This window comes from Temnothorax americanus, unplaced genomic scaffold (assembly GCF_048541705.1).
Source record: "Temnothorax americanus isolate GAGA-0224 unplaced genomic scaffold, ASM4854170v1 Scaffold75, whole genome shotgun sequence".
Lineage (NCBI taxonomy): Eukaryota > Metazoa > Arthropoda > Insecta > Hymenoptera > Formicidae > Temnothorax > Temnothorax americanus.
Window position 1 is genome coordinate 425,154 of NW_027509798.1, and position 27,442 is coordinate 452,595.

At 35.0% G+C, this 27,442-nt stretch overlaps 2 protein-coding genes, 1 long non-coding RNA gene and 1 pseudogene across 7 annotated transcripts; 2 read left to right on the forward strand and 2 right to left on the reverse strand.

Moving 5' to 3' along the window:
- The first annotated feature begins 1,503 nt into the window (after positions 1-1,503).
- Positions 1,504-3,553, forward strand: LOC143906757 (brefeldin A-inhibited guanine nucleotide-exchange protein 2 pseudogene; annotated as a pseudogene). 3 transcript variants are annotated; one of them, XR_013259644.1, is made up of 4 exons: positions 1,504-1,621; positions 2,013-2,603; positions 2,680-3,354; positions 3,468-3,553. The product of XR_013259644.1 is annotated as a brefeldin A-inhibited guanine nucleotide-exchange protein 2 pseudogene, transcript variant X1 (transcript). The 3 variants fall into 3 exon arrangements; XR_013259645.1 differs by lacking the exon at positions 1,504-1,621 and adding an exon at positions 1,648-1,760; XR_013259646.1 differs by lacking the exon at positions 1,504-1,621 and adding an exon at positions 1,859-1,875.
- On the forward strand, positions 3,407-4,746 carry LOC143906721 (uncharacterized). Its single transcript, XM_077422964.1, has 3 exons — positions 3,407-3,437; positions 3,560-4,170; positions 4,278-4,746. The coding sequence occupies exons 1-3, from the start codon at positions 3,407-3,409 to the stop codon at positions 4,350-4,352; spliced, it is 717 nt and encodes a 238-aa protein (XP_077279090.1). The 3' UTR covers positions 4,353-4,746.
- A 2,839-nt stretch (positions 4,747-7,585) lies between these two features.
- Positions 7,586-8,872, reverse strand: LOC143906758 (uncharacterized). 2 transcript variants are annotated; one of them, XR_013259648.1, is made up of 5 exons: positions 8,728-8,818; positions 8,458-8,529; positions 8,159-8,305; positions 7,914-8,007; positions 7,586-7,803 (listed from the first exon to the last, which is right to left on the reverse strand). It is a non-coding gene; the product is annotated as an uncharacterized LOC143906758 (long non-coding RNA). The 2 variants fall into 2 exon arrangements; XR_013259647.1 differs by having other exon boundaries at positions 7,587-7,803; positions 8,458-8,526; positions 8,728-8,872.
- A 5,673-nt stretch (positions 8,873-14,545) lies between these two features.
- Positions 14,546-27,350, reverse strand: LOC143906711 (uncharacterized). Its single transcript, XM_077422955.1, is given in 9 exon segments — positions 14,546-15,097; positions 15,477-15,639; positions 15,727-15,956; positions 16,055-16,966; positions 18,849-19,077; positions 19,512-20,094; positions 22,385-23,994; positions 25,799-26,029; positions 26,685-27,350. Coding segments are annotated over 8 exon segments (3,885 nt in total). The 5' UTR covers positions 25,820-26,029; positions 26,685-27,350; the 3' UTR covers positions 14,546-14,960.
- Between the last annotated feature and the right edge of the window lie 92 nt (positions 27,351-27,442).

The window sequence follows — 27,442 nt, forward strand, 5'->3', positions numbered from 1 at the left end:
CATATCTCTTTTCCGTTAGAGTTGATTTATAATAGCCGTAACCGTTGATTTAAGGCCGTCCTCTACCTTCTCGGGTCGAAAAAATATTTTTTTTTTTTTTTCATAAATCACATCTACAACATGTGTAAAAAATGTGTTCCAAAGGATTTTTCGATATTCGAAGTGGTTCACAAGTTACGGCCCTGGAACGGAGCAGGTATACAGAGCGCGCGCCGGGCTGATCCGAAAGCCAAGCAGATGTTTTCGAATATTGACTGAGACGCCGTGAAGCGTTGGTTAATTCAGTTTTGCTGTGGCAGTTGCGAAGCGTGTACTGGATTTATCCAAAGAAGAATTGTTAAGCAGATGCCTGGGAGCGGAAACTCAAAATAATAACGAGTCGCTCAATTCGTTAATTTGGACTTTTGCTCCGAAGCACCTCCATTCTGGGCCAAAAGTGGTTGAAATCGCCACGTTTCTCGCTGCCACAATCTTTAACGAAGGATTCAAATCTATCCTGAAGATCTTGGAAACCATGGGAGTGAAAATCGGCCCACAAGCTAACGGATATGTTCAGCAGCGTGATAGCTCTCGGATCGACCGTTCAGAAAGGCGCACGAGTGACGTTGTGAAGCAGGCCCAAATCGCGAAAAGAGAAGATGGAGCAGCTCTGCGTGACTTCCAAGAAGAAGAGGAAGGCCTATTGTATGGTCCAGGCATAGCAGATTGACGGTGAGATGAAACTTTCAGTATAAATCACATGCGCAAACTTTCAAACGCGTTTTTCTCGAAACACCATTTTTCGAAACGGTGACCACGATATTTCAGAAACTACTGCACAGATCTTGTTGAAATTTATACAGCATCTTTAATATGTTATAAGCCAGCGATTGAACTAGGATTATCGTGATTGCTTCGATAGTTTTTTTTCTACGAGCGAAAAACTTGATAAAAAATGAGTAAAAATAGAATGTAATTTTCAAAAGTGTATAAGAAAGTCAATTTTTGTAATTTACAATTCACTCTAGTTCAATCGCTAGTCTTAAATATGAAGATTAAAACGCCGTTTGGTTTTTTGATTTCAGATAAGCAGAACAGTCGCAATCTTGGTCACCGTCAAGCCCCTCTTTTACTTGATGTCTTCCTGTCGGCCACTATAACTTTTATTTTATTATATATTTTGACTTTAAAAAATTTGTAAAGCTTATTTAAATGTTCATCAAGATTATGCAAAAACAATGAGATTGATTATTTTGATGGTTTGCCCGTAAAAAATTATTGAAAAAGCCGTAAAAAAACAGCCGAGAAGGTAGAGGACGGCCTTAAGCCGTAATCTTTAAGAAATTGACCAATCGCAGTCGAATGTGAGAAGAATAATCGACTGTGATTGGTCAATTTCTTAAAGATTACGGCTTAAATCAACGGTTACGGCTATTATAAACCAACCCTTACTGTTCCGTTCCGCTATTTCTTCTCCATCGGGATGCACCCTCAAAGTCCCTTCTCTTCGACATCGACACTCGGGGCCGGGTGTTATTCATATGTATTTGACCGGAAATGAATATCCGGGAAAGAATCTACCATATGAAATTGTTTGTATTTCGTATGAAGACTTGAAGACTTTTGAAGTGCAATTGAAAAGGTTTATGAGTCATTCGTTTAATTGTAATTAATTAATTATTTTTACACCATGCATTTAGCCGAAATGGATAAATTAATAAAAGTTTTTATACGGAATCGTTTGTATTTTGTATGAAGAGTTATGAAGTGTGATTAAAAAGGTTTGTGAGAGTCACCCAGATAATTTTAATTAAATATTTATAAACTTGGTAATTAGCCGAAATATAGATTTTTAGTTATTTATGTTAAAAGAAGAAGGCGCTAGTGTTCCCGAAGGTCCGTCTGCAATCAGAATTAATATAAACGTTTTAAAAATTATTTTATAGTGAAATAAATAAATATACAGACTAATAAGCCTGTAATTATAAACGATAGTTGCTAATTAAGTTTGTGACTAATATTCTGTCTTGCAGAGGACCTCCGTAACGAGATCAAAGATGTACCAGCTGTGCAGGGTAAAGAGGTTATCTCAAACGCCCTGCCACAGCCCAATTGAGCGACTCAAATGTCATTACCGCTGAGAAGTACTTCTTGCGATTTGAATCAGCATGTCAGAGCTAGTAACTACGGATTGTGGTGACACAGCACTGGACTGCCTGCAGAAGTTAATCGCATATAGCCATCTCACTGGCAATGTGCCTGATTCAACGGAGCCTAACAAGCTGCTGATTGTGCGCATTGTCGAGACAATCTGCGGTTGCTTCACCGGTCCACAGACCGGTGCAGCTGCAGATTATTAAAGCTCTGCTGACTGTAATGACAAGCCAGCGGAGGTGTGGAGGTACACGAGAGTACGGTACTGTTAAACAATTCGTACTGTTTACAACGTTTACTTGGCGTCGCGCAACCTGGTGAATCAAACAACAGCCCGTACGACTCTCACGCAGATGATCAACGTGATCTTCGCGCGAATAGAGACTCAGGCGGAGGAAGAGATCGTGAGGCTTGATGGGGAACATCAGCAGGAGGGTTCTGTCATAGCAAACGGCGAAACTGAAGCCAAGGTTAGTCCAGAGAATGCTCCTAGTAATGATAACATTGATTCTCAAACAATTGTCAAGAGTATTCTTGATGATGTAGTAAAATCCATGGTGCCATTGGAAGAGGAAGTCAGTTTGGAGAACGGTAGTCCGGAGAACAACGGTGACGAGGCAGCCACTGAGAATGACAATATGGTAACTGCAAAATTCACCCATGTGCTGCAAAATGATGCAGTCCTGGTGTTTCGCGCTCTCTGCAAGCTCTCTATGAAACCGCTGCCGGACGGCACTCCCGATCCAATATCGCACGAGCTCCGTTCCAAGATCTTGTCGCTTCAGTTACTTCTGGGAATCTTGCAGAATGCCGGTCCAATATTGCGCTCTAACGAGATGTTTGTTATCGCCATTAAACAGTACTTGTGTGTCGTGCTGTCGAAGAATGGCGTGTCTTTGGTGCCGGAAGTGTTCGAGCTGTCGTTAGCGCTGTTCCTGGCGCTGCTCGCCCGTTTCAAGATGCACCTCAAGATGCAGATTGAGGTGTTCTTTAAGGAGATCTTTATGAACATTCTCGAGACCTGTAGCAGCTTTTTTGAGCACAAGTGGATGGTCATACATGCGCTTACGAGGATATGTGCGGATGCCCAGAGCGTCGTCGACATCTACGTTAACTACGATTGCGATCTCAGCAGCGAATCTCTTCGAGAAGCTCGTCAACGATCTCTCTAAGATTGCTCAAGGTTGTCAAGCTCTGGAGCTAGGTGCATCGCCAAATCAGGTGCGTTATAAGAAAGAGGATGACAGGATAGGTGTATTATTTGGAACAGAGAATGTTCTTCGAAACAAGCAATATAAAGTTTTGTTTGTAATATTAGTGTCTTGCTCTTTCAGGAGAAATCCATGCGCATTCGTGGTCTCGAGTGCCTCGTGTCTATTCTGAAATGCATGGTGGAGTGGAGTCGGGATCTTTACGTAAATCCCAGCGTGCCAGCGGATCAGCAACCATTGTCACATCCACCGGATACGATGCCGGAGACCCTGCTACCGCGTTACGGCAGCGCTGGCAGCCTCTCGTCGGCCAACTCCAGTCTCTAGTCTGACTGGCAACAAGGAGGTGCCGGACTCGCCGGAGCAGTATGAAGTACAGAAACAAAAGGAGGTATGGGAGGCCGATATCGAGATCTTTAGTTGGAAGCCCGGCAAGGGTGTGCAGTACTTGCAGGAGCAAGGACTGCTCTGTACTTCGCCGGAGGACGTGGCCAGGTGGCTGCACCACAATGCGCTCTATCTAAATGAAAATGGAGATGTATATAGGGACCAGCTTTTTCACGGTCACATCAAAAAGTTGGCAAAGGTCGTAACTCATCCAAATCACAAGGACCTACACATTTTAAAAGTTCATCATTACGAATGCCACTGGTCATGGGCGCAGGCTGAATTGGCTGTGATATCGGCGTATAAGACTCCTAGGGATAAGTTGCAGTGTGTATTTCGTTGCGCGACTACCATCATGAATCTCCTCTCCATGGCGTCGGAAAAAGGCATACCTGCTGCCGACGATCTGACTCCCGTGCTGGTCTATGTCATAATCAAGGTATGCAATTGAAAAGAGAATTGTGATTTTAGCAAGAAGAGTGATTGTTAACGTGTGCTTAATTTCAAACTAATCCGCCGTCGTTGTATCGACTGTTCAATATGTAGACAGCTTTTACGGGAATCGATTGGAGGGAGAGGAACAACATTGGTGGACGCAGTTCTGCGCCGCGATCGAGTTAAGACAATGGATTAACAGTTTCTCAAGAGTATCACGATAAATAAGATTAGATTCGATGCTGGTGATAATGTAGAAATGTATCATAATCATAATTTGACGATTTCATAAAGAAGAAGACCAATATCTTTGTGTAAAGCTAGCTGAACAGTTTTATGCTTTCAGTATCTTAATTAAAATTCTTAAATAGCCTCTTAAATAGTCTAACTGTTAGTTCTTTCGCACGTTATTATGTAACATTAGCAAAGACTGAATCAGATTATACGTAAAGTGTGGCTTTATCTTTATTTGTAACTCTATTGTACAATTTCACAGGACATCGAAAAAAAAGAAACGTTTAGATATTCTATAATTTATGTGTAAACAATAAAGAACTTATAGAGATTGATAACCATTTTAGCAGGATAAACTGTCTTGGCGTACTCTTTCTACATGCGTACCTTCCCCAAGAGCCGAGACTCAAACCAGATCCGTGAAAAATATCGCCACTTTCGTAGAGTTTTTGTACAGTTTTACTCTAGGAATATCGCGAGAGAAAGAAAGACTTCGGAGATTTTTATCTGAATCGATCGACATAAAGAGAGAGCATAGTAAAGAAGCTAGCTTTCGAGAATTTGAACGCATAATACTTTGTTATAATACTATGAGCGAATTAGTTTACGTCACTCTGTCAAGTTTTAATATTAAATTACTAATAATATATCGATATCGGTAGTTTAATAATAATAATACATTAAAAAGTGCTCAATTTAAAAGTAGGGCAATCCTAATAAACGACTGTAAAAAAAATTTAAGGTGGAACGCAATGGACAATTCGGTTGCTCTGACATGCTAACTTAAATGGCAAGAAGTACTTCTCAGCGGTAATGACATTTAAGTCTCTTTTAATTAGGTTGTGGCAGGGCGTTTGAGATAACCTGCTATTTACCCTGCACAGCTGGTACATCTTTACAAACTTAATTAGCAACTATCGCTTATAGCTACAGACTTATTAGCCTGTATATTTATTTATTTCAGTATAAAATAATTTTTAAAACGTTCATATTAATTCTGATTGCAGACGGACCTTCGGGAACACTAGCGCCTTCTTCTTTTACCATGAATAACTAAAAATTTATATTTCGGCTAATTACCGAGTTTATAAATATTTAATTAAAATTATCTGGGTGACTCACAAACCTTTTTAATCACACTTCATAATTCTTCATACAAAATACAAACGATTCCGTATAAAAACTTTTATTAATTTATCTATTTCGGCTAAATGCATGGTGTAAAAATAATTAATTAATTACAATTAAACGAATGACTCACAAACCTTTTCAATTGCACTTCAAAAGTCTTCATACGAAATACAAACGATTTCATATGGTAGATTCTTTCCCGGACATTCATTTCCGGTCAAATACATACGAATCCGGGTGTTTCCGACAAGTATAGTCGGATTTCTAATCGGCTCGAGCAGTGGTACTCAATCAGTTCATTTCGAAAAATCCCCTAGACTAATCTTTGCTGTCTCAGCACTCGGATTACGGATTACTGCGTTGCGTTGTGAGGAGCAAAGTCGCAATTGTTCTCTCTGAAAGTTGAGTTCGTTGAGTTTTAATCAAAGCAGAGAAATAGGTACGTATTATTGTTCTAATGATTAACACTTTATTTTCTTTAAAATATACATTAAATAATAGAAGTATATGTACATACACGTTTCACTGACAGAAATCCCGAAAAACGAATTGTTAACCTCACTAACCTCTAACTTCACTTAACCTCATTACATTGATTGTTAATATGTAATTTAATTAAAGCAATATTTTTTTTAAGCAGCTTGAAGACTTACAAGTCTTTTGAAATGGATGCAAGTGAGGACAGATCCATTGTGAGCAGGACTTTTTGGTAGGTATATTATAAAATTGAAAAATTTTTTTGTGTCTGGGAAGGTTTATTAAATATATATTTTTTGCTGTTATATATTATATTGTACACATGTTTAGAATTAAAGGAACATATATTATTATATTATTTTAATAAATATATTTTTTTTACAGAAAACTGTAAATGTTAGCTGGCTGTTGACAGACATCAACGTCCGTATTGAGACAAGTTAACGCATTCACTGTAAATATTGTTCATCATCACTTGGATGTATCAAAAACCTGCAAGTGAGGACAGATCCATTGAGCAGGACATTTTTGGTAGGTATATTATAAAATTGAAAAATTTTTGTGCTAGGAAGGTTAATTAAATATATATATATTTTTGCTATTATGTTATTGTATGTACACATGTTTAGAATGAGGAACATATATTATTATATTATTTCAATAAATATATTTCTTTATACAGAAAACTAGATTTTAGCGGGCTGTTGACAGACATCGACAATTAAAGTCTGTATCGAGGCAAGTTAACGCATTCACTGTAAAATATCTCCTTCAAGGTAAATTCAAAATGTAATTCATATTGTTCCTTATCACTTGGATGTATCAAAAACCGCATTAAATTATTTACATTCTATTACATGTCTATTGAAATTGTTGCTGAACATAGGGATCATACAAGGATGGATATATTTCTTTTATGGAATGTTTTTTTTAATAACGATGAGGACAATGAAGCTAATTGGCAAATGCACCACGTTAGAGAACCGCATTTGAAAATTAGTAATTATTTTGAGAACATTGTTCTTTTCTATTCTGTCACAGGTGATGACAAGTTTGTATTATTTATCGTTTGAATTTCATACAGAATGCTATTTATGCCGAACCAGACGGAATAGTCATTACACACACACACACACACACACACACACGCACGCACGCACGCACGCACGCACGCACGCACGCACGCACGCACGCACGCACGCACGCACGCACGCACGCACGCACGCACGCACGCACGCACGCACGCACGCACGCACGCACGCGCGCACGCACGCACGCGCGCACGCACGCACGCGCGCACGCACGCACGCGCGCACGCACGCACGCGCGCACGCACGCACGCGCGCACGCACGCACGCACGCACGCACGCGCGCACGCACGCACGCGCGCACGCACGCACACACACACGCACACACACACACACACACACACACACACACACACTTTAAGAATAGATTCAATTTAAAAATCTTTAAAAAATTAAGATAAACATATGTTTTATTTGATCAATGTCTATATGTAGCTGTGATAAAGTTGCGCTATTTGCGTGTGTGTGTGTGTAATGACTATTCCGTCTGGTTTGGCATAAATAGCATTCTGTATGAAATTCAAACGATAAATAATACAAACTTGTCATCACCTGTGACAGAATAGAAAAGAACAATGTTCTCAAAATAATTACTAATTTTCAAATGCGGTTCTCTAACGTGGTGCATTTGCCAATTAGCTTCATTGTCCTCATCGTTATTAAAAAAAACATTCCATAAAAGAAATATATCCATCCTTGTATGATCCCTATGTTCAGCAACAATTTCAATAGACATGTAATAGAATGTAAATAATTTAATGCGGTTTTTGATACATCCAAGTGATAAGGAACAATATGAATTACATTTTGAATTTACCTTGAAGGAGATATTTTACAGTGAATGCGTTAACTTGCCTCGATACAGACTTTAATTGTCGATGTCTGTCAACAGCCCGCTAAAATCTAGTTTTCTGTATAAAGAAATATATTTATTGAAATAATATAATAATATATGTTCCTCATTCTAAACATGTGTACATACAATAACATAATAGCAAAAATATATATATATTTAATTAACCTTCCTAGCACAAAAATTTTTCAATTTTATAATATACCTACCAAAAATGTCCTGCTCAATGGATCTGTCCTCACTTGCAGGTTTTTGATACATCCAAGTGATGATGAACAATATTTACAGTGAATGCGTTAACTTGTCTCGATACAGACGTTGATGTCTGTCAACAGCCAGCTAACATTTACAGTTTTCTGTAAAAAAAATATATTTATTAAAATAATATAATAATATATGTTCCTTTAATTCTAAACATGTGTACAATATAATATATAACAGCAAAAAATATATATTTAATAAACCTTCCCAGACACAAAAAAATTTTTCAATTTTATAATATACCTACCAAAAAGTCCTGCTCACAATGGATCTGTCCTCACTTGCATCCATTTCAAAAGACTTGTAAGTCTTCAAGCTGCTTAAAAAAAATATTGCTTTAATTAAATTACATATTAACAATCAATGTAATGAGGTTAAGTGAAGTTAGAGGTTAGTGAGGTTAACAATTCGTTTTTCGAGATTTCTGTCAGTGAAACGTGTATGTACATATACTTCTATTATTTAATGTATATTTTAAAGAAAATAAAGTGTTAATCATTAGAACAATAATACGTACCTATTTCTCTGCTTTGATTAAAACTCAACGAACTCAACTTTCAGAGAGAACAATTGCGACTTTGCTCCTCACAACGCAACGCAGTAATCCGTAATCCGAGTGCTGAGACAGCAAAGATTAGTCTAGGGGATTTTTCGAAATGAACTGATTGAGTACCACTGCTCGAGCCGATTAGAAATCCGACTACTTGTCGGAAACACCCACAGTTTCCGATTAACGTGATTCTCCGATTAAACTCACTCTGTATCTCTTTCTAACTATCCCCCTAGAAAGAGACGAAGAGTGAGTTTAATCGGAGAATCTAGGGAGAATCACGTTAATCGGAGACTGTGATACCGGCCCTCGATGTTTAAAATCCTGTCCCTCGACATCGACGCTCGATGTAATGATCGATCCGACAAAATTTATAAAAAACCGATTGTACGCTCTCTGTTGCCCGCGTTGCACGAGCACCGAGCCCTGTAAACCGTCGAGACGGAGAGCCAATAGCGTAGCCGCATGTGACGGAATATATCGATCCGCAACGATTGGTAGGATCGAAGGGGGTGGGCGCGTGGTAGCGGAACGACCGAGAGATCTCGGGGACGGGGACTCTTCCGTCGGTCTTCGGCGTGATCAGTCCACACGTGAATATGTAATCCGCAGTGCGAACAGCGATCAATTGTCTGCCGGTTAAGAATCATGTTAATACTATACTTGTGTAGACGGCGTACATACGTCTAATGATTGTGAACTAGTTGTGTGGGCCGTTTTGCGGCAAATAGCGACGTAACTGTAACGTAAGTTTAATAATTTCAATACACTCGATCATATATTGCTTGCTTATCTCTCTGATTTTCTTTTGACTTCTACAATGTTCCTTTGGTTCTCCGACGGAACTCCCCTTGTGCTGTCTCATGTTTAAATTGAAACCGCTAGCCGATTACGGAGTATTAGAGAAATTAGATACGGAATAAGAGTTTGTTAGTTCTCATAAAAATTTATATAAAAAAATTTAAAAACAAAAACTTAAAATAAAAAAAATTTAAAAACAAAAACTTAATAAATATGTATGTAAGTGTTTATTGCGTTTCCCCGCAGGGCTTACAAGGCGTTTTTTACTGAGGAACGTACCCAAACCTCTTACATAATTTTATCCCCTCCTGATCATTTACGATCTCACAACACTTTTACTCCCCTCCCCGTATTCCCTTTCTCCCTCTTCCTCTTCTTCTTCTTCCGCTTCCTCTGCGACTCGTCCTTCCGCCTTCCTTCCTCCCGTCCTACTCCTCCCTATTTGGTCCATTTTCTGTACCTCCCCTCCTTCTCTTCGTCGGATTCCATGAGCAGCTTCTCCTCCATCCCTTTTAAAATTTCTTCCTCCTCCGACCTTCCTGTTTTCCTACGCACATCTCTCTTTCCTTCTACTCTCTCCTCTCTCTTTACTCTCTCTCTATCTCTTCTTTCCACCGACTTATCTTCGTGGATCTTTATCCCAACCCTATTACCCACCTTTTTCTTCGCCTCCAACACCCGCCACTTCTTCTCCTCGTCTCCCAGTTTGACCAAGATCGTCAACCACGCACCTCTGCCCCAGAACTACCACATCCCTTGTCGTCACCTTCACCTTCAGTCCTTCTGTGAAGAGCTCCTTCACCTTGTCCCAGTTTGATTTCTTTCCTCCCCACTTCTCCTTCTCAACCCTTATAATGACGTTCTTCCTTCTTAGTTCCTCCTCTCTCCCTTCGTCCACCCCCGCCCACCATTTCTTCTCTCCCTCCTCACTCTCCTCGCTGTCCGCCCTCTTCCTTTTGCCTCCACCTTGCTCCAATCTCTCAACTTTTCTCTCCAATCTCCTTAATTTCTCCTCCATCTCCTTCATCCTCTCGTCCTTCTTTCTATCGTCCTCCTTCTTCTCCTTCACCAATTTTCTTACCTTCTCCTCCACCATCCTTTCCACCACCTCTGCTATTACTCTCCCCTCTCGCTCCATCCTGGATCTGAAAGCGTGAGCCTATTACTTACTTCTCCCTTCCTCTATTCTCCTCTCTTTTCCCGCTCCTTCTCTCCTCCTCTCTCTCCTCTTTCCTCCTTGCCTCTTTCTTCTTCCAGCTCTTCCACCTCCCCTTTCCTTCTTCTTCTTTCCTCCTCTAGCTCTATCATCCATTCTTCCCCTCCCCCTTCTTCATCTAATAACTTTACAATTTATTCTTCTTATTATTATATTAGGCATTACAGATATAATTATTAATTACATATTTTAAAAGAGCAGTCGGGAGACGCCACGCCAAATTTTATACTTAATATTTCAACATATATTTTTGCTTCTCTTTTTTTGTACGCAGTTAAACAACTTAAATACAGAATTTTCTTTGACATCTAAAACGTGATTGAGAAACACTTGGCGTGGCGTCTCCCGACTGCTCTTTTAAAATATGCAATTAATAATTATATCTGTAATGCTTAATATAATAATAAGAAGAATAAATTGTAAAGTTATTAGATGAAGAAGGGGGAGGGGAGGAATGGATGATAGAGCTAGAGGAGGAAAGAAGAAGAAGGAAAGGGGAGGTGGAAGAGCTGGAAGAAGGAAGAAGCAAGGAGGAAAGAGGAGAGAGAGGAGGAGAGAAGGAGCGGGGAAAGAGAGAAAGATAGAGGAAGGGAGAAGTAAGTAATAGGCTCACGCTTTCAGATCCAGGATGGAGCGAGAGGGCAGAGGCGGTGGAAAGGATGGTGGAGGAAAAGGTAAGAAAGTTGGTGAAGGAGAAAAAGGAGGACGATAGAAAGAAAGACGAGAGGATGGAGGAGATGGAGGAGAAATTAAGGAGATTGAAGAGAAAAGTTGAGAGATTGGAGCAAGGTGGAGGCAAAAGAAAGAGGGCGGACAGCGAGGAGAGTGAGGAGGGAGAGAAGAAATGGTGGGCGGGGGTGGACGAAGGGAGCGAGGAGGAACTAAGAAGGAAGAACGTCATTATAAGGGTTGAGAAGGAGAAGTGGGGAGGGAAGAAATCAAACTGGGACAAGGTGGAGGAGCTCTTCACAGAAGAACTGAAGGTGAAGGTGACGACAAGGGATGTGGTAGTTCTGGGGCAGAGGTGCGTGGTTGACGATCTTGGTCAAACTGGGAGACAAGGAGGAGAAGTGGCGGGTGTTGGAGGCGAAGAAAAAGGTGGGTAATAGGGTTGGGGTAAAGATCCACGAAGATAAGTCGGTGGAAAGAAGAGATAGAGAGAGGGTAGAGAAAGAGGAGAGAGTAGAAGGGAAGAGAGATGTGCGTAAAAAAGGTCGGAGGAGGAAGAAATTTTAAAAGGGATAAAGGAGAAGCTGCTCATGGAATCCGACGAAGAGAAGGAGGGGAGGTACAGAAAATGGACCAAATAGGGAGGAGTAAGACGGGAGGAAGAAAGGCGGAAGGACGAGTCGCAGAGGAAGCGGAAGAAGAAGAAGAGGAAGAGGGGAGAAAGGGAATACGGGGAGGGGAGTAAAAGTGTTGTGAGATCGTAAATGATCAGGAGGGGATAAAATTATGTAAGAGGTTTGGGTACGTTCCTCAGTAAAAAACGCCTTGTAAGCCCTGCGGGGAAACGCAATAAACACTTACATACATATTTATTAAATTTTTGTTTTTAAATTTTTTTAAATTTTTATTATAAGTTTTTGTTTTTAAATTTTTTTATAAGTTTTTAATTTTTTTTTGTTTTTAATTGTTTTTAAATTTTATTTTAAATTTTAGTTATTAAATTTATTTTTTTTATAAGTTTGTTTTTATTTATTAATTTTTATTTTCTGCATTTAATTTAACCTGGTTAGGCAGCAGTCGTCTTTTTTTTTTAAACAATTTTTGTTAATTTGTTTTCTGCCTTTTTATAAAATTTTTTAAGTTTTTAATTTTTAGTTTTTTAAATCTGTTTTTTACTAATTAATTTTTAAGTTTTTATTTATTTTATATTATTATAATTTTTGTTTAATTATCTTTTTGCTGCTGTTGCGAGATTTTAATTATTTATTTATTTTATACTTTTAAAAGCAATACATATATTTCTATGCTATGCAGAAACATATTTTATGATATACATATAAATAGTTGAAAATATAGGTACTAGGCATAATCTAAATCTTATACACAATAGTATAAGATTAATTATGACTTAAGTAATTTTCTCTATTTTTTTAATATTTTTAATGATTTTTTTTTATTTATATATATAATAAATTTACAATTATATAACCATGTATATATAGGGTTTTAGGTAATAATAAGCGGACCACTTCTCGTGGACAGGAAGAGCGATTTAAACTGAATCAAATTAAACGTCTTTTGTCGAACTGTAAGTTTCTCAATAATTAATGAGAAATTAATTAATAAAGATAAGAGAATTAATCAGTGTGCATCCACACGATTTGCCGAGAAGGAGCAGCCCAACGTTTACGTTACTATGTGCATAGCGAAATATTATGAAAGAGGAGTGCTTTATAAACAATAATGACAATGAGTGTCACTTATGTATAGTTAATAATTTTTGTTATAAACATTAACGTTCCTTCCAATGTCTCGTCGCGGCCTAATAGCAACGTAAACATTTGACTGCTCCTTCTCGTCGAATCGCACAAACGCATCTTGATTCGCGTATCTTTATTAATTATTTTATTATTAATTATTGAAATACTTACAAAACAGTAAGACTTTTCGATTCAGTTTTACCCGCTCTAGCTGCCCATCACGAGCAGTGATCCGCTTAATTATTACTTGACACCCTGTATGTATACACACATATAAGATACCTGATACCACATGGTATTTCCGAGGAAATGATTCAATAAACAAACTTGTATTAGGCAGTGTATTACTGTTTATCACACTATTTATTATATTTTTATTTAATTTTGTAAAGATTAAACTTGTATAAACAAACTTAACCTCTAACTACCGGCCAAATAGGTATGACATGTGAGCAATAGAGCAGCCAGCGCGCGCGATAACATCGTGCACGCCGCGCGATATCCAATCCCAGTGAGAAATGATACATCGGATCGACGTCGATTAAATATCGAAATCTCGATATCAATAGAAAATCAATCTTTACATTGATTTCGATATTCAGGTGGTCACAGGTTCGAGCATTCATCGATATCAAAATCCTTAAAAAATCGATATATTTCGTATGACAGCTAGATAGCGCTTTTATAACAATAAAAAAGAGTTTGCAAACGGAGGCAATTCTATTCCAACCTCTTTTTAAGAATTATTTGACATTTATGAAAATATAGCAATCGTATCAATGTTGAAACAATATCGAATCGATGTCGATTTAAATTCTTCGACATCGATTCGACATTGTTTCGGCATCGATTCGATTGCTATTTCTATGAAAAATATAGCAATCGAATCAATGTCGAAACAATGTCGAATCGATGTCGATTTGAACTCTTCGACATCGATTCGATTGCTATTTCTCACTACAATAAAATACCATATAAAATCAATAAATAAACTAAATAAACTTGTCAATTTAAACAAAAAATTAATTTCAAACTTTTTTATTTATGTGAAAAATATATTCCAAAAATATGGAATCTTTAATGCAATTACAATAATGTAGATTTATAAAATAAAATATGCTTACAATGCAAAAAATCAAAAAAGTAAAGTAGAAAGATAAAAACTGGCACTAACTAAAAATGTAAAACGTTCAGTAGAAAGTTTAAATCTCAATAGCAACTAACAGTTCACAAAATTATTTAGATTTGTTTCGCATCATTATGGCAGTAAAGTTATAACAGCTTAGAGTATTCTATATGTTTAAAGTCTAAATGACCATTACAATTAACATAAAATTAACAGATTTGCTATCATCAAAATTACAAAATATCTTCAGGTTACCAAATAATATCACAACTTAACTAGAAATTTAACATTTAAGTCACAGATAGATAAGAGATCCATCATTCTCATAGGAATCAATTGCATTAAAGAAACAGAGTATTAAAAAAAAAAGAAAAATGACATAGCAAATTCGGTTGCTTGCACTAGTGCGCACTATAAGAGCAAAACGACCAAATTCGCTATTACTTTCCATGACTTACACGCAAAAAACATAAATCAATTACATATTATTATCAATAAAAGTAAATGTTAGATAACAAAGATTGTTATCTAGATAAATATATAGATGGCCTATATTCATAGGAGAAGTGGCTTGGCATAGCAAATTTTTTCTACATCCTTTCTTTCTCTTTTCTCCAGCTTTCGTGAATTATTCGGTTTTCTTAAATTTCTTGCTACGAATAGTTCCATCCGTTTGTGCGCGCCATGGAGCATTGGCCAGCCAAGAACTTGCAACCTTTTCAGCCACAGCCATATCTTCTGCTTCAAAATATAACAGCAGTGCACCTAAACATTAAAAATATATTTATTATATTAAGCTATTAAACGTGACAATAGCTATTATATAAGACCAGACATCAAAGTCACGGTCGGTCTCGCTCCGCGTGTACTTGGCACGAGACACTACCGTGTCTCTTGATCTTTAACAAGTTTTGTGAAACTTATTTTATTTTTTCAGCACTTGATAGAATCAGATTCTCATATTGTCAACTTTTCCTGCTAATAGTAAACTCTAAATATTCAAAATAAAAAATTTTCATTGGTCATGAAAACTCTAATAAATTAATAAAATTTTAGTATCATAAAATCTCAAAATATTTATTCTTCTAAAAACAAAAAAGTTACCAAAATTTAACAAGTGTAAATCTTCAGTACTTTTGCTCACCTAGAATAAGTTCCCATATCTTCAGTACATCAAACTTTTGTTTTCCCTTGGCTCCTTGAAAGCTGAATTTGTTTGCCACATTGTTATTAAGTATATTTCGTAATAATTTCCTGACTGAACTCTCCAGACTATTTTTGTCCACAAATCTTCCAAGATACATACTCTGAGAAAGAAATAAAAAATTAATACATAATTTATTTAAAACGTAGATATTACCTTTGCCAAGCATACTACATAATGAAAAACTTACTGCCGCTGATAAATTTTCATCATTAGCTAAAAATGTTTCTAAATCATGTAGCTCTTGTTCAGATTGAACCGGAAGTGAAGGAAATCCTCTGGGTCTTTTGATGACTTTCTCACCCGGAAGTATATACCTATTTAGTTTCTCCTGATTCATTAAACAAATATCTAGTTTGCTATTCAGTTGTCTTAATTCTTTTTTTATGTCATATGTGCTGGGATCAGAAAGAGAAATATCTGCAAATCAAAACAAACATGACAAAATAAAATTTATATGTACAACAATAACTAATTTTTTCTTAACAATAAATAATTTTTTTACTTTTCTCTCTTACCTGTTTTTTTACTCTGAGAGGACGCACCACTGCTTCCAGACTTTTCCGACGTCCCAGATTGAAACAGACAATGATCATTAGCATGAGACTTATCACTGAAGGATGAGGTTTCGCCTACAGCAGGACAGGGCAGACTTGGCAAAGGTTTACTTTCCTTCAATTTACTTGATAAATTAAAATCTTTTTTAGATGAGCTGGCCGAAACTTCATCAATATCTGTAGAGGATGACTGTTGTTCAGGAATATTCTTTATTGGAACTGTTGATTTATTTAAATTTTCAACAAGTTCTTCAGTATTTTGTTCTACTTCAATATTTTTACTTCTATCCAATAAACTAACATCATCCATATTTTTTTGATCATTCTCTTTATCTTCATACAAGGGTGCTTTATCCTTGCAAAATTTTTGAAGTTTTTTATTTGGCAACTGACAAAGTTTTTTAGACAACGCGAGTTTTTTATTATCTTTTTCTTTCTGTATTTTTTCCTTTATGTTGTTAAAGATGTCACGTTTGGCAACTTGTTTTCCATCATTCTTTCCAGAGGATTTGCAAACAATTGTCTTGTAAGTTGATTGTTTTTCTAACTGGGGAGAATGCTGCTTCTGCCGTACTAATTTATGCGGAGATGTAACAAATCTTTCTGATTTAACAAAAGGAACAGGAGGAGGTACTGGTACCGTCTTTTTTGATTTTGGAAGATTCTTTTTGCTTAGATGGGTCCTTGCCTTCTTTTTGACACTAAAATCTTCAGATCCGGAATCTGATTCGTTTTCTGACTCATTGTCAGATGAGTCTAAGTGTTGTTTTCTTTTTTTTATTCTGAGCCCTCTACCTAATTCACGATGATCTGTTTCATAATTGGAATCCTCTACATGTCCCTTGCATGAAACAGCAGCCTTGTCATATAAATCTGCAACAAATATCAGATAACTAAACAAACTAAGCAAATGGTAGTGACAAATACTTCTAAATAACAATAAGCACCTATATATAAGGTAAATTACTAAAGATATTGCAAGCTAATATTATTGAAACTCAACGAGATATAAAATTCTTATTTTCTACCGTTTGGTAGCGGGTATTTTGTGATAAAGTTAATTTTCTAAAGTGAAGTTATTAAGGTCATTCCAAAAACACCTTGATATTTTTAACAACATGTACTTAAAATTATTAGCCTACAATACTTTTAGTGATTTACTCTATATAAATCTTACAAAGATAAAGCATCCTTGTATCAAAACGAAGAAACACTTAATCATCAAAATGTAGACGATGATAGTTTATTGAATAGAAATCAAAGTATTGAAGTAGGACAAAATCCTGAAAAACTTATTGAACATTTTATTTAATCAACAACTCCAAAAGTAATTTTTTCTATTACAGATCTAAATAGAATAACCTTATAGAAGTTATTTAATTACAAAAGTTGAGAAGCAATCTATACAGGAGAAAATGTTTAACACTTAATTCATCGACTGCTTAACATAGAAAACCTAGAAATTTAACACTTTTAAATTAGCGTAAAAAAGACAGACAAAAATATTAGAAGAAAAATAATTAAATTGAGAGAAAATGACTAGACAGAACAAGAACAAGTAGAAACTTGCACATTGTTTCCTCGTAGTTTTTAATTGTGCAAGTAGAAACTTGCACATTGCTTCCTCATAGTTCCTAAGTGTGCAAGTTTTTATTTTATTCGAGGTATAATTATCGGTATTTATTTGTTTTGGCTTCCTCATAGAGGAAGCTGTGTTAGCAAAGGTTCTGATTTCACACTTAACTCTTTTGGGGACTGCGTAAATAATTATGTACATTCACTAAAAAATACTAAAAATACTTGTCCACTTAAAAACTAAAACAATATGCAGATTTCGCCAAATTCAATACCAACCTTACTTAAATGATACTTTATCGATAAAAAAAATCAGCCCGATATTATAAATATTTGAGATAGCGATTTATTTTTAATTCTATTATATTTTCCAGTCTTTTCTACCCCTATTTCATATATAATTGGTTAAAATTTGGTTGATCAGATCAAGTTTTATAAAGCTTCTATGTATGTACGAATTCCTCGAAATTTCAAATGTGTGTAATACGAGATCTAATCAATAAAATTTTAATGAATTATATATGAAATAGGGGTAGAAAAAACTGGAAAATATAATAAAATTAAAAATAAATCGCTATCTCAAATATTGAGAAAGCGGCAGCGTAAAACACATTTTTCAAAAAAAGGAAAATCTGCATAAAATCTATACCGGTAGACCGATTTCAATAAAATTTGAGGAGGACATACTTTCTATGATACTCTATTTGTGTGCAAAAATTCAAACTGGTATCTAAAAAATTGTAGAAGTAGATGCGTGTACAAAAATCCGTACACACACACACACACACACACATACATACATACTTCCGGACATTTTTTACTAATATGATTTTTCGACATTTTAGAACATTCTAAACCTATTTCCATCAAAATCTCGAAAAAAAAATTTTTCACCATTACAAAGCTTCCTCTATGAGGAAGCAATAATTACTGATGGTATAGTAAAATTAAGAAAGAAACATAATACTGACTCGAAAATAGTTTTACAAAAATAACTGCATATTCTATGAAGGAGTAATTTTAAACAACATGGAAAAATTTGAGTTCTTTAACATATTGCTAGCATGAAACGCAAAGTTGCTTCAAATTATTGTAAATATCACTAGAACACATCCCATTACAATTTATGCTTTAAGAAGTTGACATTTTTTCTCGTCTTTCCCATAAAAAACCTGCTTACCATAAAATCTCTTAATTAAAACGGTTTCCTCTCCCCAATTTGGATCAGGCGGTTTCTCCTTCCTTACTAAACTTCCGGCATCTACAGATGTGGGAGGCCATTTTATCTGTACTTCCATATTTTCATCTAATTCAGTTGTGAACCATCGAGTAAGACCAACAGCATAAAATACATCATCATCAGAAGTTAGCCTCTTTCCTTCATGTGTTAAAAATTTCAACACCACAAACTGCAAAAAAGACGATAAAATTTAAAAAAGAAAAAACTAAAAGTGTATGGAAACATTAATTATTATTACATCAGGAGAGAGATCAATAATAGAAACATAAAAAATAATGTGATAATTATCATACAAATACTAAACTGTTTTTGTTAATAATTTTAATTAAAAATTAGAATCACAAACAGGATATATCTGTCATATTATCCAAATTTTATGTAACAACATAAATGAATTTATACTCTACATCACAGTTGTTCAAGCTCTAAAATACAATTTTGCTGTACAGCAGCTTAATTAACTGTTATCATGTATGCAAATACAGAAGGAAAAAAGACAAGAAAACAAATTAGAATGTATAATAAATCACTTTGGTGATAATTATACCATTACACTGAAAGAACAGAAATATTAATAGACTACATTACTTACATTGCTTATCAACTATATAGAAGAGGCATAGTGTGAAGCAATGGAAAACATAAAAAAAATTCTCCATCGGGAATAAGCCAGCATTTAGCAACAACTTCAGTAAGAGGAAAAACACGCCTTTCTTCACTGATATCTGTTAATTGTATAATACCTAGTTCTGACAAAGACAGAGGATACTGATAGACGTCTTCCATCTGTGTAAAATAGTATCCAACAAAAAAAACTTTACCATGTCTCTGTACAATATTGTAGAGGACAGCAATATCACCATTAACAGTTTTAAAACAGGAATCTTTCTTGTTGCACTTAAAAATTGTATCGTTTACTTTAATTCTTCTGAATTGCAGACCATCTATTATCTCATTAAATACAAATCTTCTCTGAGCTTCCAAATGCACTTTATTCTCATGATCTTCAAAGACAATGTCAACATGTCGTGATTTCTCTAAATCACGATATGCAGCTTGTTTGAGCGGTTTATATCCAGATTGCAGAGATGCTTTAATTGAAAACAACTTATTCTCAAAAGGATAAGCGCTAAAAGTATCAAGTGCGCCATGTTCTTCACATTCTTTATAGGCCAGTCATATTAGACTAATTTAGGGGGGTAACCTTCCAATTACTCTTTTCAGGTTGCAACCACCATGAATCGCTTTGATTTAAGGTGCTGTAAGTGAGAGTAATTTTGCTTTGCATAATTAATGCGCATTAAAAAGTTATTAACAATATTATCAACAAAAAACGCAATTTTTTTTATTTTTTCTCAAATATCTCGAAAACTAAGCAAGATAGGGTAACTAACTATACGTACCTTTTTTGTAGAGCGTAAAATTATCTACAATAATGATCTGAACAACATTTATCGTCAAGTCAGTCGTTTAGCTTACACGCGCCGTCAAAGTCCGAGACTCGGATCTCGAAAACCCTCGATTTCATCGTTTTTTGATGTTGCGTCTGTGATTTTTTTCAGTCATTTAAAATAGAATTAAAAATTCCCAAAAAATCACACATCATCTGAGAACTACAAAGAATACTTTTCAGGGTGTAACCGATTTTTTAGACCCTTTTTCTTTAGTTTGTAGCTATGTAAGCAAAAAATTTTGATTTTTTGGACTACTCTTAGTTTTTCGCTGTTTTCAGACCTTAGAATTTATTTGAGACGAATTTTATCATATGCATCTTGTTGTGGACGAAATTTGCAACAAAAAAGGACTCTTGTATTTTCTTCGTACGACGAACGCTGATTTTTTTATTGACGCGCAAAGTTATCTAATATTGCGCATAGGTCGGATAACGCTTGTTTTACACTAAAATAATTATTTTTTATTAAAATTTACGTAATTTTTTGCATTATTATTGAACCATATTGCAAAGCCGTTTTCAACACATTCTTTCATGTTTACTTATTTATTAACAAATTGTTTATTTAAAAATTATTATAAACAATTAGAAAAACATGTTATATTTGTTGTACTTGTCGTCTTATTTCAACCCAAAAAATGTTTTTAAAAAATTTATTCATATTATTTATAACATTTTTATTCAAACATACAGACAGTGCATCTTTTGACTATTTTCCATACCACCTCTGAGGTAAAGTCAATGGTGCGTTTTTTTTTCTGTGATTTCCCCAGTAGGCCTAATCCACAAGTATTGAAAATATGTTCTTTTGATGTGATAATCATCCGAATTTACTGAAAAACGTACGATTTTTTGACGATCTTGAGGCAAATGTTAATATTCATCAACATCTGCGTGTTGGATAATTTTAGTATCCAAGGAATGTCAAAATAATTATCACATAGAAAGAACATATATTCAATGCTTGTGGATTAGGCCTACTGGGAAAACCATAAAAAACGCACCATTGGCTCATGCAGGGATAGTGCGAAAAATAGTCAAAAGATGCACTGTATGTTTGAATAAATGTTATAAATAACATGAATAAATTTTTTAAAAACATTTTTTGGGTTGAAATAAGACGACAAGTACAACAAATATAACATGTTTTTCTAATTGTTTATAATAATTTTTGAATAAACAATTTGTTAATAAATAAGTAAACATGAGAGCATGTGTTGAAAACGGCTTTGCAATATGGTTCAATAATAATGCGAAAAATTACGTAAATTTTAATAAAAAATAATTATTTTAGTGTAAAACAAGCGTTATCCGACCTATGCGCAATATTAGATAACTTTGCGCGTCAATAAAAAAATCAGCGTTCGTCGTACGAAAAAAATACAAGAGTCCTTTTTTGTTGCAAATTTCGTCCACAACAAGATACATATGATATAATTCGTCTCAAATAAATTCTAAGGTCTGAAAACAGCGAAAAACTAAGAACAGTCCAAAAAATCAAAATTTTTTGCTTACATAGCTACAAACTAAAGAAAAAGGGTCTAAAAAATCGGTTACACCCTGAAAAGTATTCTTTGTAGTTCTCAGATGATGTGTGATTTTTTGGGAATTTTTAATTCCATTTTAAATAAACTGAAAAAAATCACCGACGCAACATAAAAAAAACGATGAAATCGAGGGTTTTCGAGATCCAAGTCTCGGACTTTGACGGCGCGTGCAAGCTAAACGACTGACTTGACGATAAATGTTGTTCAGATCATTATTGTAGATAATTTTACGCTCTACAAAAAAGGTACGTATAGTTAGTTACCCTATCTTGCTTAGTTTTCGACATATTTGATAAAAAATAAGAAAAATCGCGTTTTTTGTTGATAATATTGTTAATAACTTTTTAATGCGCATTAATTATGCGAAGCAAAATTAATCCCACTTACAGCACCTTAAATCAAAGCGATTCATGGTGGTTGCAACCTGAAAAGAGTAATTGGAAGGTTCAATGTCTAATATGACTGGCCTATTAGACAGGTGACACATGCTATGAACGTTATACACAACAAATCTTTTTCCAAATACATCTGCAGAATGATTAATAAAAATCCTTAATAATTGGTCTGCATAGCCACAAAGATTTTTCACAAACACAGGACTTCTTAAGATATAAATGGCTGAGTGCAGAAGTAAAAAAAGTTTATATACATTTTGATCTAAATAATCACGAAAAACTAAAACACCATCATACAGCAAGAGTCGTCTGTACTCTGTACCCTTCATATAGGTAAAATCTTGAAAAGATCTTGGAGGTCTATTGAAGTCCGATGGACATGAGTCCTTCAGCATTTCTAGCTTATGAGAAATAGCTGTAACAATGTCACGATGCAGCTTCCAAGGTCCATTCCATTTTAAAAGAGCTAAGAGGAATCTCTTGAACACACCTAAATCGATAAGATGCAGTGCATCTAAACGGAACTGAGACACTAGAAGAGCTTCTATGTCAAGCAATGGAGAGCGGTCCAGATGATGATATGGTTGTTCTTGGTCACGAAATGACTCATCAGTTCTCAGAGTCTCATCAAGTTTTATATATGTCATGCGATGATCAATCCATTCTCCTACAACCTCACACTTCTCACAAGCGCAATATCCTCCATGTTCAATACAACACTTTACTTTTGCACGAGCTGGAGCATCTAAAATATAATGCCTAATCGAAAATTTATAAGCAATATCATTGTTTGTGTAACCATTTTGAAGCAAGTAAGCAACCTCTTTCACAAAAGGCTTAAGAAAATCCTTTACACTAGGATCAATTCTTCCTTTAAAAAGTGCAATAATAAAAGGCTCATTTTTTGTTCTTACGAGCCTACCTAATATAGGCCAAAATCTGATCGGAGAGCTTTTGTGGAGAGGGAGCCCATCCATATTGATATCAATGATAATTTCATGAAAACGTGCTAAGTATTCCTGCAAATCCATAGAATCTAAATTGAATGTAATTCCTTTATACCATAATTTTCCACCATTAACTGGTATTAAATTAATCTCAGGAATTTGTAAAAGGGTTTTATAACTAAGAGGTAAGTTTGGAAATGCAGGATGAAGTTTAGAAAGTAGATCATCTAGCTTCCTCTTTGAAAGTCTTCCTGGCTCACGAGCCCATGCTTCTATAGCAGCTCTAACATACTGAGCCTTCTCATTTTCATCAGCAAAATACATTTGTTCCTCGTCTAAAGTATTATTTTCTTCGTTACTTTCAGAAGTAATAGAACCAACATCTGCCTGGGCTTCTGTTTGTGATGAGATAATACTGTCACTGTTATCATCACTTGCAATTTCAGAAGCAGTAAGATTCACGCTATCAATTTCATTTATTGATGGATCCGGTCCATAGTCAATGTGTTCACCAGCATTCTGTTCATTCTGACTTTCTTCATGAAAATAAACGCAGTTAGAGCCATCATCTTCAGATGACTCATTACAAAATGCAATATTTTCTTCCATATCATCAGTACTGTCACTAGCGGAATTAAAATGCTGCTGTTTCACAATAGCATTGACTTTGTCTAATCTAAGGCGCTTTGCAGCAAGCTTACGTATATTTTGATTTAACGATCTCTTGAAGTTTCGTTCTATGATCTTCAAAATGAACAAAAAGCACGTTATAATGTTACAAGCTATAATATTAAGACTTAAGGTTATGCAGGGTGTTTCAATTTAAATGACAACCTTAAATATTTCTTGAACATACATTTTAGAAAAAAATGTTTCAGACAAAAGTTACTTGGTTTGGAGAAAGACAAATAATGGTAAAATGGTAAAATCAATTTTTAAAAAAATCAATTTTTCAACGAAACACGGTCACCATAATTTTTTAAAATGGAATTATATAATTTTCTTACATAAGATAAATCTCTTAGTTATTCTGCATATCAAAAAAGTATTAAGGTAAAAGCATTAAGGTAAAATTATCAAAAAATCAATACTTTATGAAATATATTATATTTTATTCTAACATATTTTAATGTGAAATATAAAATATCTCATAAACTATTCATTTTTTTTTATAATTGTACCTTAATACTTCTATATGCGAAATAACTAGGAGAATCATTTTATGTAAAAAATTATATGATTTAATTTTAAAAAATGATAAACCTGTTTCCTTAAAAAATTGATTTTACCATCATTTTTCCTCCCATAAACCATGCAACTTCTGTCTAAAATATTTTTTATTTTTCTCAAATATGTTTGAGGTCATCATTAAAAATGGAACATCCTGTATATGTACACTTAATTTTCTTTTTACGTGGTTAAAGTGCACCGCGTAAGCGTTAAAAAGATTATATTATTTAGGAGGAAACTCGTGTAAAAAAGATATAGGAATACAAAAGACATATTATTTTATGCCGTAGAGCAAAGGAAATCGTGTAAAAAGAAATCGCGTTATATAAAAAAAACGCATTAAAAAATGGCCAAGAGTATAAAGATTGTCGAAACTGTTTTTAATAATGTCATAAATATAAGTCGGAGACAAAAGTTTACACATGATTTGTTGTAAATATCAACCGTATCGTATAAAACATTGCATGATCTTTAGTTGTATAATAACTATAATTACAGTGACTATTTTTTCAAGATATCTAATTATTTATAGTAAATAATACGTTCATACACAAAAAAATATAGGGAACACTTTCTATACTAAAAATTGAGCTATTTTCAAACCACTGAAACTCGGCAAAAAATTATTGTAGACAAAAAATAAAAAAAGCATTTTAAAGATGATTTTTAGCCAAGTTAGCAAAAGATTGTAATTTTTAAAACTTGAGCCGAATTTTTCAAGATAAATTTTTTTTGAGCTGCAAAATGTCAAATACACATAATTTTAAGGAACAGAACAATATGTTCTTTTTTAAAGCATGGAACAAGAAAAATAAACAAATATTAAAAAACTATTAATAGTAGTTTGTTAAAGTTAAAACTTCAAACTTCAAACTTCAAAAAACTTTTTTAATTTTTTGTCTGCAATGATTTTTTGCTGAGTTTCTACGTTTTGAAAATAGCCCAATTTTTAGGGCACAAAAAGTATTTCCTATTTTTTTTAGTATTGTATTTAACTATACCTAACCCTAGAGAGTCTTTATGAATTTTCTCATACGTGAAAAGCCAAGCGGGGATTACCCCGCTTTTTATTTATTATTTATTATTTTTATTTATTATTTATTAAAATTACCCCAAATTTGTACCGCGTGTATAATGTTTCTATTTGATGTTAGACAACTTTTTAATAAATAATTTTGTTTGTTCTTTAATAGGAAAGACGATAGTAGTCATCAATTTGCGGTAGTAACCTTCGTGATCTATTATGCTAGTCTGATCGTACATTCTAAAAGTGCTAAATACAAGAAACAAATATTTCTAAAAATATAGGTATACTTACAGGCCTATCGTCCTCTGCCATTGTGTCAATTCACCATAATCATTCAGCTCGACAACTTAATTTGATAGCTCAGGTAGCATAAAGCAACAGCTAGGTCTCAATTCTCAAGCTCAAAACTGGTCGTCTTTTTCTTTTCTCCAAAACTAGTCGTTGAGTACGACCGTGCGACCACAGTGCGACAGACAGCAAACCAGGAGGCAAAAACAAACAGCGATATCGGCGTATACATGACTGGAAAAAATTATTCATAAAAAAATTTATAATACGACAATTTTTTACACAAAATACTAAAAATATCACTCAGTATTCGACGCAGCGACTAATTGATTCGACAAATCATTTCTGGCTAAAATTCTTATGATGATTTTTATTTTACATAATATGGCTATTGTCGTGTGTGTGTGTGTGTGTGTGTGTGTGTGTGTGTGTGTGTGTGTGTGTGTGTGTGTGTGTGTGTGTGTGTGTGTGTGCGCGCATGCGTGTTTATATATGTGTATATGTGTGTGTAGTAATAACTAATAATAATGTAAGATTCGTGATCTATACGCTCGTCTGTTTATCGCGTTTCCGCATACATTATATTTCAATGCAGATTACCTGTAACTACATGGCTGTAAAAGCGCATTAACGTCGATCGATATAAATTTACATTATATGTAACATTAAACGTAAATTACGCATGCATATCTAATAATGAGGTGGAAATATTTTGCGCGAACTTAATGATTCTTAGGTTATGAAAGCTTTACATTGTGATGCCAAATAAATCAACTTTTCTCATGATTGAAAATGCTATGTTACAACGCGAAATATTTTGATCGTGTACACTCTAAAAGTGTTAAATATAAGAAATGAATATTTCTAAAAATATAGACATCATACTTACAGGCCCGCAAAGTCGTCCTTGATCTGCTATCGTGTCGACGTCAATACACTCTAATTCAGCTCGACAATTTATTCAGGTCTCGCAATTCTCAAGCTCCAAAACTGATCGTCTCCTTCTTCTGCAAAACTAGGTGTCGAGTGCGATCCCGTGCGATCAGTACGTGCTTCTTCTTCTTCTTCTTCTTTAATTTTGTTGGCTCCTGCCTCTAACCGAGGACAATACGGCCAGCTTTTTCCCCTGTTTGATTACTAAGTCTGGTATAATGTTGAGTGGCGAGGTCTAATTGGCAATTGCTATGCAGACAGTATCAGTCGCAGTACTTCAAAAAAGGTTTTTCGTTCGGGTGGAACACGTCCGAACACGTTTGAACGTGTCGTCCGTGTCTTCACGCAAAACGCGAAACACGTCCGAACTGATCGGCGTACGTTGGGCGAATAGATCAGTACGTGCGAGTCGTGCGACAGGCAACGACAGGACAAGAGACGAAAACAAATAGCGATCGGTGTGGCGCGGCGCATTTGGGCGCGTTCATGAGTGGCACGCGATTGAAAGCGCGGGCACATTGGACGCGTTCATGATTGGCACGTGGTTGGAAGGTGCGGGATTGTTGGCGGGCAATTCGAATGCACTTATTTTAAAAAAGTTGGCTATATACTTTTCTATATTATCGCATAATTGTATGTGTACTGACCGGCAGGAATGCCTGGACATTTTGATATGTATATGACATATATGTACATGTATATGTATATGTATTA